This window comes from Sinohyriopsis cumingii, chromosome 11, assembly GCF_028554795.1.
Source record: "Sinohyriopsis cumingii isolate HCF-2022 chromosome 11, ASM2855479v2, whole genome shotgun sequence".
Taxonomy (NCBI): Eukaryota; Metazoa; Mollusca; class Bivalvia; order Unionida; family Unionidae; genus Sinohyriopsis; species Sinohyriopsis cumingii.
Window position 1 is genome coordinate 37,324,552 of NC_142971.1, and position 17,312 is coordinate 37,341,863.

Sequence of the window (17,312 nt, forward strand, 5' to 3'; positions counted from 1 at the left end):
CAATTATCACATCATCCATCAACATCAAGTATCACATCATCCATCCACATCAATTATCACATCATCCATCAATATCAATTTCTATATCATCCATCCACATAAGTTATCACATCATCCATCAACATAAATTATCACATCATCCATCCACATTAATTATCACATCATCCATCCACATCAATTATCACATCATCCATCAATATCAATTTCTATATCCATCCACACAAGTTATCACATCATCCATCAACATAAATTATTGCATCATACATCCACAACAATTATCACATCATCCATCCACATCAATTATCACATCATCCATCCACATCAAGTATCACATCATCCATCATCATCAATTACTATATCATTCATCCACATTAATTACTATGTCATCCATCCACATCAATTATCATATCATCCATCCACATTGATTATCATATCATCCATCCACATAAATTATCATATTATCCATCCTCATCAATTAATATATCATCCATCCACATCTAGTATTAAATCATCCATTCACACAAATTAATCCATAAAACAGTGCAAGCAATATTATATGCTTGCTCAATGTTTAGTAATTCTACATAATGGGACACACACAAGGAATGGCTAATTCTGAATAGTGCTGACAGATCAGTTATGTTGACCTGGACCTTTTAACTGTATAAGCAATAGCTTGTTACCATAACAGCAAAAAAGAAGCAAATCATTTATGAACTTTGTTATGAAACAGTCTAGAGCACCAGTTACTGTGCAAAAAATGGTCCTTAAGATGTCTTTATCAATATACATGGCATGTTTCATTCCCACATCACAAGCGATTCTCAAAGTTTGCTGCCATTTATGTGGCATGTATTTACAGATATTCTATATACATTTTTATTTGGGTCAGACTGAAATTTACAATTGACCTTTTGACCCCCAAAATTCAAATTGCTTTTCTATTCCCTGGAACAAATCAACCACAAAGTTTAGCCATGGTATGTACAGTAGGACTAAACTTGCTGTGTGATAACTGTTTTTTATTATTATTTGAGTCTCTTTGACCTTTAGCTTTAAACCCGCAAATAAAATGGTGTTTTATCATACCACCAGTGAAAACTATCCATCAAGTTTGATCAAGACAGAGAGTACAAAATGAATTATTATGTTTTACAGAAACCATTATTCTTACCCAAGGTCATAGTACATTGATCTTCAACTATTTGACCAAAGAAAAAAAAGGTGTCTATTAACACAAGATAAATCTTGTTTGTGGTACTTGAACCAAACACAAAATTACTGCACAAGCCTATAACTTAGTCTGAGTCAAAATAGTTTGAATTTGAACCTTTAAACCCTTAATTAAGCAATACTATTTCTAACATCTACTTTATTGCTGACTCCAACAAAACAAGTTCTATATCCAAATGATATGATAAACTGGTATCCAAGTGATAATATGATATATACTGCTATCTAAATGATGATAAAATATACTGGTATCCATATAATAATATGATATACTGCTATCCCAAAAATAATATTATATACTGGTATCCAAGTGATAATATGATATACTGGTATCCAAATGATAATATAATATACTGATATCCAAATGATAATATTTTACACTGGTATCCAAATAATAATATTTTATACTGGTATCCAAATCATAATATAATATACTGGTATCCAAATGATAATATTTTATACTGGTATCCAAGTGATAATAAGATATACTGGTATCCAAGTGATAATATGATATACTGGTATCCAAATGATAATATAATATACTGATATCCAAATGATAATATTTTACACTGGTATCCAAATAATAATATTTTATACTGGTATCCAAATCATAATATAATATACTGGTATCCAAATGATAATATTTTATACTGGTATCCAAGTGATAATAAGATATACTGGTATCCAAGTGATAATATGCTATATACTGCTGTCCAAATGATGATATGATATACTGGTATCTATATGATGATACCTGTACAGAAATCTCTCATGGATTCTGTATGGAATACTTCAGGAATCCATATGAAAGAGATATGGACTGAAAAACTTACGGAATCAGACAATTTATTCCATATCAATTCCATAAGTACTTCACAGCAAGTGAAAATTCCATATGGAATAAAGTTGCAACTTTAATCCATAAGCACTTTTTTTCCATGTGGAAAGCAGGCTCATGTATTATAGCATCATGGAAAATACTCTCTGAAGAATTAATAACATAAACTATCTGATTCAAATAGAAATATTGGTGGAAGTTAAGAGTACATGTATATGTCAGTGTAGCTGATGTGGAAGGATGAATATTTATTCATATCAATTTGAAGAAACACATACATGTCAGTTTTCTTGAATTTATTTCCACAGATGTTTAAAAACAGACAAAGACATGACCAAAAAAACAGAGAAAATGTAAACATGATCAGAAAACTAATATCTGGTAGTACAAGCATAGATGAATCTTTGGACTTCGAAAATTTGGTACAAGGTGGATTTTGGGCTTGATCTGATGTTTACTCTGAAAAGTAATATTTTTGGCTTCCTGTTAAAATATGCTCCACAAAAATCATACCCTAGTGAAAATGTGACTGAAATTTCAGCAAAATCACAGTACTGGTAAACATTTGTTGACATTCACTCAAATGTCCTTTTTCACTAAAAATTATGGTAATTTAAGAGATTTTACCAAAATTTCTGAAAATATCAGTGACATTTTGTGATTGAAATTTCACTGACATTTCAGTAAAAGAATATCAATAAGATATAATAAAAGTTTTTTTTTGTTTTTTGTACAATTTGAATGATTTTTAGCAGCATTTATATTTCCTGTTTCTGATAGCTGTAATTTTATTGTTTATTTTGGGCACAATAACTTCTTTCCACATCTTTCCTTGTTATATTTCTTTATCAAATTTTGTTGTTGTTGTATTTTTGTTAAACTTAAACTGGATTTAATGCCCTCAAACAAATTTTCATGTTTTCTGTTTTAAATCAGAATTTCGCTTTTCTCCTGACCTGAATCTGATTTTCCTCAATATGGACCCTTTTTTAAATATCGTCTCCAAACCTTTTTTTAAATAATGCTCTATCCAGTCCCATTCCACAATGAGCTTTCTAATAAGTGTTTGTTTTGTTTTGTATTTAAAGGATGATCGCTGTAAAGAGCTTTCTGATTGGTCAAAATTTTGTACTTGCCCAATGAATCGTTGCATAATGGAAACTGGTAGGAATGCTAAACATGGTGATTCAAATTTTTGAGCAGGATACGAGATTAAATAACCATTTGAAAAATGTGTGGCAATGAGAATAGCTTGAACGCAAAGTCAATGGGAATGTAATTGGTCAGCCTGTATGAAAACTGAACGCCAGAACTAGCATTTTGCTTTTTGTGCCATAAAGAACTTCACAGTAGTGGCTAACGTGCTAAGTATAACAAGGAATTGAACCAGGATGATTTTGAAGTTATATATCTCAAAACTGATTAACTTCCAGAATGAATTTCAGGAGGACAATGTATAAATCACTGGTGGGAATTGTTGCCAAATACCCATGTCTATCAAAGATCATCATATCTTTGCAGAATTTTCTTGGCCCACACGTAGAATCATCTTTCAATATTGTGAGGCATTATTGTGTATATTATCAAAATATTCTAGATGTGTTGGAATTCAGTGTAAAATAGGAGTAATTATATCATGATAAACGTTTGTCACGCTGCTTATTGAACAAGGACTAATTCAAGAGACCACAACAGCATCATAGTTTGTACATTAATCAAAAATCAAGTTACATTACAAGTGACATATGGCAGGCTCCTAGCATTTATTCTTTTCATGTCTCAAATGGATGCTTTTCTGTAATTTTTCATTATTTTCACAGTTGAATTTTTCAATGCATATTAATATTTTCTATTTTATATATGTTTATGTGTTCACAGATGCCTGTGCATATATTCCAGACTTGATACTTTGATGTTTAAAATCACTTAATTATTTAGTGTCAAGCCCGATTCTTCACATCATGTTGTATTTACTGTATATATCGTACATAACAGATAGAAGGCCTCAAGGTAGATTAGTTCTGTAACTAATTAAGTTACCTTCTTTAAATAAAGTCATTATTATTATTATTATTATTATTAACTCCCATATCTCTTGCCTTGGATGTCATATAATTACAACATCTGTATATTTTTTCATGCATACTTAATATCACCTTGGTTAATAAAGTTCTGTTTAAATCATATCCATTATTAATTTGAAATGTCTGAAAAACTAATGAAACTTCAGTAAAATATTAAATAAATATTAATGATAAAAATTTTAGTGAAATCTCACAAAAGTTTTAATCAAATTTTTTGTGAAGCCTCAAATACTTCAGTGAAATTTTAGTGAGATCTCACCTCAGTTTGATTGAAAATTTTGGTCGAAATATTTGTGAAATCTCACCAAACTTTTCAGTGAAATGAAAAAGAGTGATGCCATCATGGATTAGGCTTTGTATGCAAGAAAGAAAATGAGGACAAGGAAAACCTAAATCTTATTTGATAATGTCTGTCAAAATAATCAATTTTAGAAATTATTGTGAATATTTATCATTGATTCCCAATAATGTCTAAGAATCATTAGGAAGTTTAATAGAAATCTGAAGCAGATTTTTTTATGGTTTAGGCAGAAAGCGCTTGAAAAAAACATCTAAAATCCGCTTTAAGTACGCCTGGAAAATTTCGTATGGGATGGACTATTACCAAATTCCATATGAACTATTTACAAACTCCATATGGTATATTTCCCAGTTCCATATGGACTATTGCCAATTCCATATGGATTATTCACAAATTCCATATGAATTATTGCCAAATTCCATATGGAATTTTAATTTTATTCCATATGGACAACCTACATATCTCATGGACTAATTTGCATATTCCATGAGATTTTCCATATGGAGTACGTAAAGAATCCATAACATTTCCAAATGGATACACTGAAATCCATAAGAATGGTTCAGCTATAGAATAAAAGTTTCCATATGAATATTTCTGTAAAGGTATGTATGGATTCCATATCCAATCCATGTGGAAAATCTTGTGCAGGTATGATATACTGGTATCCAAATGATAATATAATATACTGGTATTCCACTGATAATATGATATACTGGTATCCAAGTGATAATATAATATACTGGTATTCCACTGATAATATGATATACTGGTATCCAAGCGATAATATGATACACTGGTATTCCACTGATAATATGATATACTGGTATTCCACTGATAATATGATATACTGGTATCCAAGTGATAATATAATATACTGGTATTCCACTGATAATATGATATACTGGTATCCAAGTGATAATATGATACACTGGTATTCCACTGATAATATGATATACTGGTATTCCACTGATAATATGATATACTGGTATCCAAGTGATAATATAATATACTGATATTCCACTGATAATATGATATACTGGTATCCAAGTGATAATATAATATACTGATATTCCACTGATAATATGATATACTGGTATCCAAGTGATAATATAATATACCGATATTCCACTGATAATATGATATACTGGTATTCCACTGATAATATGATATACTGGTATCCAAGTGATAATATAATATACTGATATTCCACTGATAATATGATATACTGGTATCCAAGTGATAATATGATACACTGGTATTCCACTGATAATATGATATACTGGTATTCCACTGATAATATGATATACTGGTATCCAAGTGATAATATAATATACTGATATTCCACTGATAATATGATATACTGGTATCCAAGTGATAATATAATATACTGATATTCCACTGATAATATGATATACTGGTATCCAAGTGATAATATAATATACCGATATTCCACTGATAATATGATATACTGGTATCCAAGTGATAATATGATATATTGGTATCCAAATGATAATAAAATATACTGGTATTCCACTGATAATACGATTTATTATATGCTCATATTTTCCCCCGTTAACTTTACATTGTCAGAATCGTTCAATATTCCCCGATACTGAATGTGCGCGACAATACACATATAGCATTCACGTGAATGAAGGAACTACTTTCTATTGTAAACAAACAATGATGCAGACGCCAGCACTTTTAATCTGTAAACAAATCATATACACTCGCGTAAGAGGCTCTTTACGTTGTGGTTGTTTAAATTTGTTTCTGAATGAACTAAAACATGTTTCGTGGACTGCAAAAAAACCCAGCTGTTTTGGCACATTCCGCATTGATCCAATGTTACGGATTTAGGCTAGCTACATTATATAAAATACAGAAGATTAGGTCCTTACAAATAACATACAAGTGACAAGGCATATACTGTATTCTTTATCTGGTGATAAGAATGGCAAAATAAAATATACTTAGTTTTACATCCTGAATTTCCTCAAAATGTTTTTTCTTAATTCTGCAAATCTGAATTACATGAGCCATGTCATAGGTTTTCAATCTGGATTATACATTTTGAAATTGTGCTGTAATTTCGATGATAAGTGCAACTGCATCCTCCTTACTGCACTCAAAATGAAATAAGCATTAAATTCCATAGCGTCTTTTTGATAATTACAATTGAAAGATTTCATATTTTTCCCACGTTAAGATTTCAAACATTCAGTGACAGAAACAGAAACACATTTGCAGATGTAAACATGCTTCTCCAACGCCACTTCAGTTCGATGTATTTCATGTATAATTTGAACAGATGAATCCAGTCCAAAATCACAAACTTTCATCAAATCAAAACAAAATACCAAAATATATTCATTCCAGATCAAATGGAAAAGTTGTTGCAATGCGCATTCATTCACAATTGAATATGACCTCAAATTTCAATTTAACTAGACACACCATTTTCTTTCAAAAGTTATGTCGAGCGCGCGACTAAGTTCAAATTTATCTGGGCGGAGTTATGTGCACATTAATAACGATGTCATTGTGTAATGACAAATCTGCGCTTGTGTATTTAGTTTGGAATACGACATTCATTCATTTACGTTGTTTCTTGTAGTGTATTTTGTTTATATAATTAAACCTTAGGTAGAATAAAAAAATGAGCATATAATAAAAAGGTTACTGCATTTGTATGGGAAAATATGAACTCGTTTTGTCGGAAGGATATACTGTACTCACAAGTTCGTGCAGTATTCCATCCCAAAACTTGTTCATATTTTCCCATACAAATGCAGTAACCTATAAATAATGGTAACCAAGTGATAATTTGATATACTGGTATCCAAGTGATAATATGATATACTGGTATTCAACTGATAATATGATATACTAGTATCCAAGTGATAATATGATATAATGGTATCCAAATGATAATATAATATGTTGGTATTCAACTGATAATATGATATACTAGTATCCAAATGATAATATGATATACTGGTATCCCAATGATATGCCATTACCAGTCTCCAAATGATAATATGATGGTGTCCAAAATAACTTCAAATACCAAATGTATTACATGAAAAAGATCAAAATATACTTATATATTTAAAAAAGGATCAAAATATACTTATATGTTTAATAAAGGATTAAAATATATTTATCTATTTAAATAAATTAAGACAGACTGAGACCTATACAGTTGTTGACAGAATTTGGTTCTGTAAATAAATGTTTCAGTCACCTTCTAAATCGACCTTTCAAACATACATTTAAAATTTAAGCAGCGCTCTGAACATTTCTCTTTACTGGTAAAGATAAAGTAATCTGGTACTTACAGTGCTATTTCTGTTACAATCCATAATATTCCATTGAAAAATAGCTTCAGTGGCTGCAACATATAGCAAGAGGTCAAAAGATGTTATTTATAAGAGAACGCACTTACTGTATGATCACAAGAAATAAAGTTTATATTCTGTATCAGATATGATGAAGACGTATCACTTGTAGAAAATTTTTAATGTGATAATTAATAATAATATGATTATAACTGAACTTATTCTATAAACCAATGAAATAATGGACTCCTCCATTAGTAAACCTTATTTGATTAAAGGTCGCACTTTAAAATATTCTGACCAATCAAAAGGTTGCATTTATACATTCTGAGTAAGGATCTGCAGTCTGAAGTAGCACTTATTACTCAAAATATTGAGTGAAGTTTAAAAAAAGGGAAGCCTGGAGTGAAATACTCGATGAAAGTAATTTTAGGATATAAAATGTAATTTGTTAAATGCAAATCTGCAAGGAAAACATTTGTTTGACTAACATCTCACTATAGCATAGTACATATTTAAATTTAATTGATTAAAAGTGCAATTAAACTAACCATTTCAAGTCGGTTAGGATAATACAGTGACTTGAAAAAATAAGTCAATTAAGAAGAACTGAATAAATTATGTTTACGGATGTTAGATTCATTGGTATTAAGTTGATTCAAATTAAGCATATCAAGTCAGTGAGAATATTATGCCCACACTGACTTTTGGATATTCTAGGTTGTTAAGAAAATTCCTGAATTATGTTTATGAAGTATTAAATGAAACTGGAGTAAAACTGACAATTCTCAATCATGGAAAACATTGAATCAATTTTTGTAAGAAAATGAATTATCTATTTACTGCATAATGAACCTTCTCACATATGGAATTAAAACACACATAGATCTAATTCAGCATAGAATATCATTACAAAGATGCACATAGACTCAGTTTGAATGCATAAAGCAAAACAGCTTACTTACATTTATCAAAAAACTGGCAGAACTGCCCTTCCTATCATCAGAAGCATATATTTCACATACTGCCTGGTAATCAATAAAAGTGGCACTGTAATCAAGAACACATTAGATAATCATATTTGTAAATCTTACTGGAGTTACTTACATATGAAAGCAAGATAAAGCAACATTTTTGGCCTGTACATAATGTATGTGCTATTTGTTTTTGTTGTAACTATAACTATTTGTAATCAGTGAATTGTACAGGGCTATGCTTAGGGTGTTAAACACTGAGGAACTTTGGAACCAAGCTTAGGAAATGACGGGAATTCAGGGGCCAGGACCTGTCATGAGGAATGCTTTTTAAGAACTCATCAAAACAAGGAACATTCAATGTAAAAAGATATACAGTTGATTGTCATGGGCCATAACTCTATACAAAATGGAGCTGACAAGTAAAAATCTAGAAAAGGCAGGTCTAGGCACATGAGATAATATCCACACTAAATCAAAACTGTGTTTAATGGTTCTTGAGCTATGCCAGTTACAAGCGACATCCCATGTGATGAGCTGAAATTAACTGCCAAGGTCTATAAGCCTACGAGACGGTGTGTTTAAACCAAATTGCATTAGAATAGGTTGAATGGTTCTTTAACTAGGTCTATAAATCAATGCAGCAAAAATTATAATTGCAGACTATGAGGAATGGTTCCTAAGATATGCTAGTTAGGGCTCTTCCAGTAAAACATATATCCCCCCCCCCCCGGGGGCGGCACTTCAAAAAAACTTCTGTAGGAGGTTGTGTTTCGAACTATTTCAATTCTGACAGTGGAAGGTTGGTTAGGAAAATCACTTCTGTTGTGGGTTGTGCTAACAAAATGAGAAATCGCTGGTGGGTTTGTCAGAAATAAAAAGAAAAAAAAAACGAATATATAAAATCGCATCTACCCCTCTCCTAGCGGTCTAACGTGAATAAAACTTTGGGTCAGAAAATGATACCAGTACACGCGAGTGCACGTACTTTGTACGAATTCGCGTACTTTTAAAGCAGTGATACCCGTTCGGCAAATTACGTCAACACCGCGGATATAAAAAATGTTCTTTGCGCAGTATGCAATTTTTATTAAACTTTTAACTTTAACTTAAAAAGTGCATTTCGCGACGTAATTCGCGCTGCCGCAGCTGTCTCACAACGCTTGATGCGACATCCAGATATCAGGATACTTCGGTTCGACATGAATGGCTGTTAAACGAAAGTTGATTCGTTCTTTGGCCCTGGAACAGGCATTTTATGGAGCTTTAGCCTTACTTTCATCGTGGAAGTTTTACAAATGCGTGTTTCCAATAAGGGCCACACAGGAAACGAGAATGGTTGAATCACAACACGGTTTGTCTTCAGACAACGTTTTTCAGTCGGCTAATACTGGCTGGTGATAGCTATGATGACAATGAATTTCATGTATATCAGTCTGTTGGACATTGGAAAAATGTCACTGGAGATACCAGTGTGTGATTTTGAGCCCAAAATTAATGTTGAGTGCGAGTCCGATGTAGGATGGAGAATATGCTGGTTATATTTATTAAATATACCCATGTCTAAACAAGCATACTATGGGAATGTTGGACTTGAAACCCCAAAACAGCATTATGGAGGTGAAAAATCTGGCATAAGAGGAGCAAAACACTGATTCAAGGAAGTGAATCTTTGGCAGGGTTCATGTTAGTTAAAACTGACGGAGGTCTCGGAAACGCTTAAAATCACGCGTATCTGGACGCCAATTTTTTTTTATTTAGGCGGGCGGTAAAATTCAAATACTTGCCAGTCCTGCTTCAGTCACCTGCATAGTGGAAAAATGTGTTGATCAGTTAGCTGTGATGATATTTACAATGACAGAATTTAGTGGTTGAAAGCCCCCCCCCCCCCATCCCGTCGTCACCATTATAAGAGTACATCAAAAGAACATGCTGCAATAGCTAAGCGGAGCGATCCAAGGCTTTGACTGGCAGCTGGGTGGGAAAATCTACTGATATTTACAGTGCTTGAATTTAGAGGCAGAAATACCCAGAGATGTACATGTGGTCATTTATAACAGTACATCAAATAAACAACTTTAGCTTTCATTCTAGTGTTCATTTCCGAGTGTAACGGAATAAGCAGTGCACATGACCTCAGAATCATGACATGTTGAGACATAGACTTGAATGAATATTTTGGGGTTCAACGGCAAAGTGACGAAGATTGTGAGATTCAGGAGAAGGCTACAGTTGCTAGAACTGCTAATTTGAAAGGGACATTAGCCAAGTGTATGAAAGTGTGTGATGCCTAGCTTAGTGCTTTGAATAAGACCTTCCTTGGATCGAAAAAATTCAGACTCACTCTGATGGACAAGCAAGAGCTATGTCAGTGTTATAAAGAATGAAGAAATTAAACTCTATGGCAGCCAGTAGTTACTATAATTGGCATGGTTTTCTGAGAGGGGACTGCAACTTTTCCTGATGGGACTAATATTTTTACCAAAATGGGAGCCATGGACTCTTAGTTTTAAAATCCTAACGAGACCTCTGGTTCAAAACTTTTCTTTCTGGGACAGAGATATCCAAGAGAGAATATCCATGGGGCCATACATGTGAGATGTTGAAAATTGCACAACAATAAAGAACAGTAACTTGTTCAAGCTAGTTATGCATATGCGTTTCAGACAGCAGGCAATGAAAGGAGTTCACAGCACAGAATAATATTTGTACATTGCGGAGGAGGATCATACTAAATTCAGAAACAATTAACAGATTAATGCTCATAAGGAACATCAGAGAATCCCCATACAACATAATTAAGTGTGTTTAGATCTCAAGTTGGCAGAACAACTGAGCAACAAAAGAATAAAAAGACAAACTTTTGTATCATATGCATATGAATGACCAAATGATGTACATGCTTTCTATGTGCAAAAATTAAATGACATTAAACATAAGAGACTGACTGATCTGTGTAAACTCAAAGCAAGATGGATAAAATTTGACCTGTTTATGTTCGGTTCTTCCATATATATAGATCATGGTGGTATTTTCTGTAGACCTTTCGGCACTTAGTTCCAAGCCATCATTTGGTATTTGTATTGCAAAATGGATAACTAAAAAAGTATATTATCTAGTATAATACATTTTTAAGCAGTATCATTAACTGATGATGAAATTGATGAAAAAATACTTGATGTCATTCTGATATATGGATTTTTTACTACACTACTAATCTGTTCATCCTGATTCTTTTCTTTTTTTTTTACCAAATCCTTTAGTCTTACTGGTACCGGTGCTTTTAATAAAATTGTAACTTCTATTTTCTTGCAATCTAAATATTTATAATGATGTGTTATTGTCAAAAGGTAAAATGTGCTTAGAGTTGTAAAATCTAAAACTATTAATTAGCAAGGGACTAAAGTAAAAAGTGGACAGAAATTACTGCCATATTACAATGCTGTTAGAAACAACAGAATAGTTGTAAAAGATGTATTTTGCACAAAGTTGTAGAACTAGCACTCGTATTGTCACCACATACTCTACTTAAATAATTATATCATTATTTCTGTATATTCCTATCAGTATTTTCCCAGTGGTAGTAATTATCTGATCTGATGTTCATTTCTTGTGCAATTTTTACACATCAAGACTTCTTAACATATCATTAAAAGACAATGTAATCTGCACCAAATTTAGTTGTTTGAGAAGAAATTAATTTTTTAACCCAAAAATCACTGAAGCTACAAGTTCTTGCATTAAAGTCTCACATTAAATAACATTTGAAGTAGCCACGATAGTAGTTTAGGATGCAACTGTACCAATTTCACCTTTGGTATATCCAAATCTTGAATGTGATGGAGGAAAATAGCTCCAGAATAAACACATCAATATTAGAACCTGTTCATTGACTATGAATCAAGTATCCGAGTCTAACGGAATTGCTAGAAATTTTTTAATTCTTTTGACAACATCATAATTAGCTGTCAAATATGGAGTAAGCCTATAGTCTTTATGCCATCCCAACCATGACCCCACCACAACCACGTGACCATGCCCAATGACCTCACAGTAATAATCGCTATACAACTAGAGATGACATCTCTTCGAGAATTTTGATTTCAGTAGAGCTGTAACAGAGTGGAACAGTAAAAAAGAGTGACAGATATTTATGTGTTAGGGAGATATTTAACAATGGCTATTCCCACCACCACCACCACTTCCTCATTGGAGATCACACACACACAAAACTTAGAGTACATCCTGAAATCCTGGCAGCATCCTTGCAGAGGAGATATCTTGACTATTCAATTTTATTGGTCTCTGGTTATCCCATGATATTTCTGTTACTTGAACATTATCTTACAGTGTGTCCATTCAGCATGGTCGAAAAAGGAACCATTGAGTTGTTCAAGGACTCCCATTACTACAGATGTGAAAGAACGAGAACCATACTATAAATCAGTGAAGATAAAATAGAGTATATATGTGTTTGACTGTCCCTGATTGGTTGATAATGAAAGTAAGATTTTGGTAAAAACAATCTTTTGAGAGCTTGTCCTACTTGTAACTGAAAAAAGTGAGGGACATTGTTTTATTAACATAATTTCCATCCCTTTACAGACCCGAGTTTGGACGACTCATTACTGAAATCAGCAGCTGACTCTTTGGTGCAGTATTGAAAGCACACATTTCAAATTTGTATAGATCCAGAAAATGGTGCGGCTGTTATGGGTTTTTTTCTTCACAAAAGCTGTCATCATAGATGTGTCTATACTGATATAAATTTGATCATGAGCACTCAAAATTTTAAGTTACTAAATTTTAATATCGTGGTGTTTGCACAAATTTACAGTGGGAACTGAATTAGTGCAGAGTCCTGAACTCTTGAGTTTTGTGCAGAAATATGGAATCCAAGCAGAATATATCCAGAAACGTAGAGGTTTTTAATCTTGAATTTAGTCTCCCCATTGTATTTCACACTGATATGCATATTCACAGAACATTTGTATAGTAGTAGGAAAAGTAAGTGAGAAAGTTAGATACATATCATAAACAAGACAAACAGTATGTGGGGGGAGAAGATCATTAGAACAGGCTGGAATGGAGAAGTATAATAAAAACAATAATGAGTAGAAGTGTGCCTCTTTTTTATGTGTGCAACATTATTTTCTTAGCTTCAGTAAGAAATTTGATCAAAAGGAAGACAATAAAGGGTGTGCAGTTAACTAAACCAATATGAATTTAGCTACTTAAAAGCTGTATCAAATTGATTTTAACCTTCTGGTCTGTTTCTGTCCATTCTGGTGATATGTCCACTGAATCAGTATGGTTGATAAAAATATTTGGCAAATTTAAAAAATTAAAAATCTTTTGGCAGATTATGATTATACCCTACTTCTGCCTGAGAGATGTGAATAATTTTATTTCTTGGTTTGTTTATTGCAGTTGTTGCTCAATTCAAATGCATCATTGAAAAACATTGATGCATTCTCATACTTTTTTTCAAATATTTATTACAGATGCATATCATCACATATTGGTGAATATAGCTTGAATAAGTTATAACAGTTCTAGTTGGAACAATGAACATTGTTAAGAGAAAATTTAAGTGAGCTAAAATGTAAACTTTTCGGCAGTGTGTGATGCAGGATTGCTCAAGACTTTTCCATCTCATATGCTTACCATGAAAAATCCATTTGCACCAACTGATGATGACTTTTAGGTAACTGTCAGAAAGTCATAATTGACGATATTCTATAGTCTACAAAAATTACTCGAGTCAAAAGTTGTAAACTCATACAGCTGTGGCAAAAATGATTGACTAGTACCTTTGTTGCTGTTGCTATAGTTGATTAGTTGGTTGATTCAGTGTGGTTTGATTTGGGGTTTTTTGGTGATTTTTTTACAGTATATTAGGTGGAGGAAGGACCCCGAAAGACCACCAACCTAAATTGGTTGATCTATGACACAAACTCACTCTGAGATGTTTAAGTGATGTAAAAGCAGTCACCTTATTTCACTTGGGCACATGGAGCCTCTTGATTTGACGTTTATCTCCAACAGCTGAAGTCATTTAGACATGAGCTCTCGGGGTTTCAGTAGATCAGTATGGCCTTACACCATTTTCAGATGAAGAGAATCTATATATGGCAGCCAGTTTTACTGCTGAAGAAAATCCAAGTCCTTTTGAGACACCAAACACCACTTATGTAGAACCACTGACATTCCACAAGTAACTGGCAACATTTTCATTAGCACATTGGAGCCAAGTAATCACATGACAAGCATCTTGTACCACTGCCATGGAAGCCCCTCAGATCTGTATCACAAGACAAGCATCTTATACCACTCTGCCATGAAAGCCCCTCAGGCCATAGGTATAAGTCTCATATGAAAGACTAGAAGTGGGAGATAGAACCTGTGACAACTGGATTGAAAGTGCATAATGTTACTGCTAGGCCATCAGTGATGATGATGCTGTTGACAATGCAGTTAACTGCAATGACATTGATTTTATGAGTGCTCTGGGAAAAATGATTCCTTGACTTTCATCCATTTTTTTTAATCTATGATATAAAAATGTTTGACTTGATATATTTTGTTATAACTTTATGTTAGTCTTGCAACAAGGCGTAAAAATAAAATAAGACATCGGTAACTGAAAAAGATGTTCTTATAAGAAATGATATAGTGTAAAAGTAGACAAATGATGCAACATCATTTCCACAGGCATCATTGTTTTTTTTTCTCTGACAAATCATAAAAGTTTACCAAAACATTTATTGGAAAAAATAATAATAATGAATCATAGAATCTGACCACACATTTAAAGCAATACAGGATTTAACTATTATTCTAATCAAAAGCAGCATGCCTGAGAACAAAGAAAAATAGCAAGACATATTGATCACTTCAGGAAACAGAGTTTAGTAAGGATACAAATTCATGATTTCTGTATTAGAATGGAAATATCTATTATAAAATCTGTATTCATGGATGTTAAATTAGTAGGTATTAAGGGACTGCTCAATGACATCTACAAATAATAAGCCAACATGAAAATCTCTGATTTCACAGTATCAGAGACATACTTGGCTGACAGAAAAACAAACAAAAGGACAAAAGACTGATTATAATGAATGAATATAAATAAAAATATGCAGTAGATTATATGATGTATATGAATTCAGTAGATTACCTCCAGCCAGCTGTCATTTAAATCGCTTCTGTCCCCAACCCAATATTAAAATCGCTTCTACCGCCCACTAACCCATAGCCAGAAATTATGTTAAAAAATATACTTCTGTAGGGGGCAGTGATTCTCGATTAAAACACATCTGACGGTGGATCATAATTTTTTTAAATTGCTTCTGTTGTGGGTTGGTTGAATTTGAAAGTGCCTTCCCCCCGGGGGGTATATGTTTTACTGGAACAGCCCTTACAATGATCTGCTGTAGTGGAGATTTAAAACTGATGGAAAAAGCAATAACGCTATTAAAATTTAACCTGAAAAGATAAAACCTTTAAAAGGCACACCCAAATGTAATTCATCAAGTAAATGGCATCCATTGATGTCTTCAAGTGTTACAGAGCTTTGGTTGTTTGAAGAAGTGTGAATTGACATGCAGAAAAGGTGATTGCTGTTAGGGTACCACATCTGGTGCAACCCTTTACAATTAACTGATGGCAATAAATGCACAAGACATTCTGGCTTTATTTATAACCATAATGTGACCAATGATTTAAAAACTCACCTCTTCAAAGTTTATAGTCTCCAATAGCCATGGTAAACATTAATTGTTATCATTAACTATCATGCAGAAAATAATTCTAAGTTATCTTGACAAAAAATACTGACTCCATTTTTTCTTCTTTTTACATTCTAATTTTTAATATTTCTAAAGTTTAAAATATAAACTTTAAATTGCCATTATATAGCCAGAATTGTGCTGAAATACCACTGATCTTATGAACCAACCTACCCACCTAACATGACAGGGCCAAAAAGACACAGAACAATTAAAGACAAGAACAGTTGTGAAGCAGAGCTACTTTTATGAGTTAATAAAAATCCAAATATCACTGTTGGTTTTGCATTTTCTTTTTAAAACATAGTTCCTAAAATCTTAAGAAGCTATTATCTTTGTCTAATACTAGAAGCCAGATTTTACCGGGTGAAAGTCGTAGGTTTTGAGTAACGTTGGAAAGAGAGTCAATATTACAAGCATAATAGTTCATGCATCAATTATTACCTTGATTAGCCACTACAGTTGGGGCCACACATCAAAAGCTTACATCCACTTATGAGATGAATGCAAAGCCAGTAAAGCTCAGACATACAGGTCACAATGACCATCATTTTATGCAAGCCATTTCATGATTCTAGCATGACCGACGTCTGATAAATTAATATCAATCAACAACTTTAATCTAAGTCAGGTTCATGAAGTATAATCAAGATGCATTCTCACCTAGTTTCAGGATTCCTGATATAAAAGCATTATGCAGGATGTAAAATGACTATTTGGTTAACTTGACACAAGCCAGTAAAGT

The 17,312-nt window shown here is 32.7% G+C and overlaps 1 protein-coding gene across 1 annotated transcript in view; it reads right to left on the reverse strand.

Annotated features, from left to right (window-relative positions):
• Positions 1-17,312, reverse strand: part of LOC149787930 (voltage-dependent calcium channel subunit alpha-2/delta-3-like) — a 79,674-nt gene that overhangs the window by 16,014 nt on the left and 46,348 nt on the right. The window contains exons 8-9 of the mRNA XM_089973497.1: positions 8,766-8,850; positions 7,801-7,853 (exon numbers count right to left, since the gene is read on the reverse strand). Coding sequence (XP_089829623.1) covers positions 7,801-7,853; positions 8,766-8,850 — 138 coding nt within the window. The remainder of the gene's footprint in view (positions 1-7,800; positions 7,854-8,765; positions 8,851-17,312) is intronic.